Consider the following 4,296-nt stretch of genomic DNA (forward strand, 5'->3'; position numbering starts at 1 on the left):
AATATTTGCTACATCCGTGCTCTCATCCAGCTGCAGAGCAAAATATTCACTATCTCTCACTTGCTCCAAAAGCTGAGCAGATGTGCTGGGTGCACAACAGCGGTAATTAAAGTTTCAAAGTCTCAAAAATGCTACAACTACTGTCACAAACTAGGTGAATGTGAAGTATTTTGTTAAAGGAGGATGAAAGCGTAATTAAGGAGCACTATTGGAGTGACTTTGATGGTTANACGACCAATCATTTGAGCCGGCCCGGATAAAATAACTGGATGGCCTACCTGCCTGTCAGCCTTCCATCTGTGCACAAACTTATCTCGTGCCCTCATTGGTCATGTGAGCGTTCGTGTGTTGGAGGAGGGGCTCTGTAAGGAAGTGGCAGATTTTTTCCGGTTGTGTATTTTCAAATTCTAGCGCACTCAAGCTGGTTTCTCCAAAATTACCTACCCCACCTTTAAGGAACATTGCCAATAAAAGGTCAAATAAATTAAAATAAAATAAAGATATTTCTATAAACATATCAAATCTGCATTTTGTTCATTAGTGTATAAGTGCATACATGGTCCCGTATGCTTCTTTTCAACCTTTTTTAAGATGATTTAATGGTTATTTATTTTTTGGTAAGCACATTTTACACCAAGTAGAGCAATCTTTGATCATCTAACTCAGGGGTTCCCAAACTTTGCCATGCCAAGGACCCCCATATAGCATTATCGTCTGGCGGGGACCCCCCTGTTGCAATTCTTTTTTTAAATGATTTAAAAAAAGAATTGCAACAGGGGGGTCCCCGCCAGACGATAATGCTATATGGGGGTCCTTGGCATGGCAAAGTTTGGGAACCCCTGAGTTAGATGANCGGCTCAAATGATTGGTCGTGCTTTTTACAGTACTACGGCTTCCACAGATGACATTTTTGCATGGATTTTTTGTCAAAGCACTTCAGATATTCATTGCTATCGGGATGTTAAGAGCATTCCATGGAAAATAACAAAAAGTGTATCTCGAGCCGGTTTCTCAAACTTACCTACCCCACCTTTAACTACGTATGCTAATTGTAGTAGCCGATTATGAATAATACAACGNGTGTGCCTTGGCAGTCTCAAAAAGTGTATCTCGAGCCGGTTTCTCAAACTTACCTACCCCACCTTTAACTACGTATGCTAATTGTAGTAGCCGATTATGAATAATACAACGTTCAAAGGCCACTTAGCCTACAAAAATAATTTGAGTATTGCCTCGTGGAAATGTAAGCAATTCAAATACCATCCATCGTTTCATTCAAAGTGCTTCATTCGATATTTCAATTGATCAGTTGGCGGCCCACTAAGGACTTACAACTTTTGCATGACATTTAAATAAATGAATACAAACAAAACCAACAGGCGTGCGGATGTCAAAAAATGTAAAACTTCTCTTACACTAATATAAATATCTTTATACTATTTGATTTATTTTTTTATTTTTTCATTACATTCTTACTTTAACTTCTTATGTTAGTATAAATATTTGTATTGTATTTTGTAAATTTGTATTTATCATTTTATTTTATGTTATTCTAAAATATAGCAGCTGTAATGAAACACAATTTCCCCTGGGAAAAATTCATTATCTTGATTCTGATTCTGATTTGAACCTGAATTGTTTGGGGGAAAATGAACCAAAAAATTTCGTCATATTAAAAAAGTTCAGTGTGGCGATACCTTGAGGTTTCCAGCAGCAGTGAGCACAGACTTGACGGCCCTCATCCCGTAGTCGTAGTGATGCTGCATGGACAGCTGCTCCGAACAGAGACGATATGTAGCCACGATTTTCACCGACAGGGGCCGCGCGGTCACAAAGCCGCACGAGTAGAGCACAATCTCTGCGATCATTGCGTAGTCTGGTACCATCATGGCCACGGTCCTGAACAGAGCCTGGAGTCAAGAAAGAAAACGTTTTTTATTTTTTATGATTTATTTTAGCCATTTTTATGTAAGAGGCACTTGAGTGACTGATGGTTTAAATACCCTAAGGTCGATATTTTTGACATGTTACATCTTTTTCATTTAATCAAAACAATTTTTTTTTACAATGGTACAAAATACAAAAGAAAGATAAACAACTGTAAACTGTTTTTCTTTGTTGCCGCTAGAATGCGGATTTTCCATTTGTTATTTCAACTCCTCAATAATGTAACTGCCTCAAACCTTTAAGCTCCAGAACCCCCCAGTTTGGAGATCTAAAACAGCAGGGATGACTGAGGCTGTACCTTGAGATTGTCCGGTAGCTCAGAGCGTCCAGCGTATCCGGGGTTCATGGTGATGAACACAGCACAGGAGGGGTTCAGCCTCAGCTCGCTCCCTTCAAACTGCAGTATCTCAGCGTGGGAAGTAATTCCTGGACACATAGATACAGTATGTTTTTCATCGTCCTTTGTGCCTTTTGACTCTTATGAAGACAGTTGAACCCACTTAGTTTTGACTGCACTTGGCTAAAAAAAAGTCACTCCCACCTCGCAATCTCGATTGGTACGAAATCTAAGCTTACCTTGATGATGAGATACTAAAAGTTGCATTTTATTTGTAGATTGGGTCAGAATTAGATTCTCTCCGACGACAAACACAGATACACACTATAGTAATATTATTTAGTGACATCCGGTGCAGGGGTGCTGCTTTGGCTGTGTTTTTGTTAATTGTCAGTAATTGGACATAGTGAGGTTCATTAGTTTAAGAGTCCTCCGTCTTTTGTATTTTTTTCTTGTTTTAAACCGAACCCATCAGGCCCTTTGTTTTTTGTTTATCAGAGCACTGTTGTTTTGTACCCTTTTAGTTCATATATCTTTATTATACCACTAACATCTGGTCTTATGTTGCTCCCCTATGCCTGTAACAAGCTGGGGCGTAACTCCCTCTATAAACATTCTGTCCAGGAACAAACTCCAGGTATAAAAACAACTGTGATAAAAAGGTGTCAGTGGCAGTCAAGCAAGAGAAAACCTAATAGCATTTTCAAACTTCTGTATTGGGCTAAAGAAAATCTATATCCCCTTGTGTTGCTCTTGCATCTTATGACACAAGACTTTCGTTGCCCGCAGCACACACACTGTAGGACACACTGCTGTGTTGCGTTCAACAAAGCTGTGCTTGAAGTTTTGCCGGCCAGCATACACAAATTGCCTTGGCTGCTTTTTGCAGCTCTTTGTTGTCTAAAAACTGTTTTGTATTTCACTGGTGATTCTGGGATACTGCAGGCTTTTGGATGTAAAATAAAACAGCACAAACCTCTCTGAATGGTGAGAATCTGTTGAGCCACCACAGACAGCACCTCCAAGTCGATGCGGTTAAACTCATCAAAGCAGGCCCATGCTCCGCAGGACAAAAGGCCCTGGACACACACACATGCACACATGCACACAGCAGGTGGGAGGATATTTCAGCATGGCATAAGCAAATTCAGTGTAAGCAAATTCAGTGTAAACAAAAATGGGATTTATTTTCTGCCAGTGTGGCCGCCCACATTCAAAACATACACAAAACTATAATCACATTACAATGGTCAACTACATTAGTAAGCTTTTTCTTTTTTAGAAAGCACAGATCTGAATATCCTACGGTTCTTACAACAGGAAGTTTTGAAAAGGGCAATGTACATGAGTAACTGCTTGTATATATTTTGCCTAATAAAAGGGGAACAAAATTGCACTACAATTATGCATTATATTTGTAAGGACAGGTTGTATTGGTGTCTAGACACTGACACTTAAGTGTCTGTGTGCCATTCTGGTACATTTCTGGAAATATGAATGGAAGGGAAATGAAGTCAGTGACTGTGTCTGTGTACTGTGGTGGATGGTTGGGTAAACAAAATCAAAGAGGCAGCTGTTCATCTCCAGTGTAAAACAACAATTCAACTTCAAGTTTTTTTAATTAGTTAAAGGTCACCTATTATGCAAAACCCACTTTGTCCTGTCTTTTATACATCAACATGTGTCCCCTCTGTGGAAAGAGATTCTGGAAGTTTCAGGAACAAAGATCCTCTCTCTTTTTGTCCTGATCCATTTATATAAAAACCTGTCTGAAAATGAGCTGAAACAGGGCTGAAACAGAGGGGATTATGGGATGCTGCAATGATCTGTNAGATTCTCTCTCTTTTTGTCCTGATCCATTTATATAAAAACCTGTCTGAAAATGAGCTGATCAGATTTTGGCCACTTTTTGATGTCATAACGATTTCTTGGCTTGTGTAACCATTAGTCAATCACCAACCAAGGTAAACCCCCCCCCACCTTATCACCTGAATCTCCTCCTAGAGCACCAT

General features: G+C 39.5%; 1 protein-coding gene across 1 annotated transcript in view; it reads right to left on the minus strand.

The window, feature by feature from the left end:
- Window positions 1-4,296, minus strand: part of LOC104966592 (dynein heavy chain 7, axonemal-like) — a 15,646-nt gene that overhangs the window by 10,869 nt on the left and 481 nt on the right. Inside the window, exons 2-4 of the mRNA XM_010795779.1 lie at window positions 3,261-3,363; window positions 2,246-2,373; window positions 1,698-1,910 (exon numbers count right to left, since the gene is read on the minus strand). Of these exons, the coding sequence (XP_010794081.1) occupies window positions 1,698-1,910; window positions 2,246-2,373; window positions 3,261-3,363 (444 nt within the window). The remainder of the gene's footprint in view (window positions 1-1,697; window positions 1,911-2,245; window positions 2,374-3,260; window positions 3,364-4,296) is intronic.

This window comes from Notothenia coriiceps, unplaced genomic scaffold (genome assembly GCF_000735185.1).
Source record: "Notothenia coriiceps isolate Sejong01 unplaced genomic scaffold, NC01 NC01_scaffold00037246, whole genome shotgun sequence".
Taxonomy (NCBI): domain Eukaryota; kingdom Metazoa; phylum Chordata; class Actinopteri; order Perciformes; family Nototheniidae; genus Notothenia; species Notothenia coriiceps.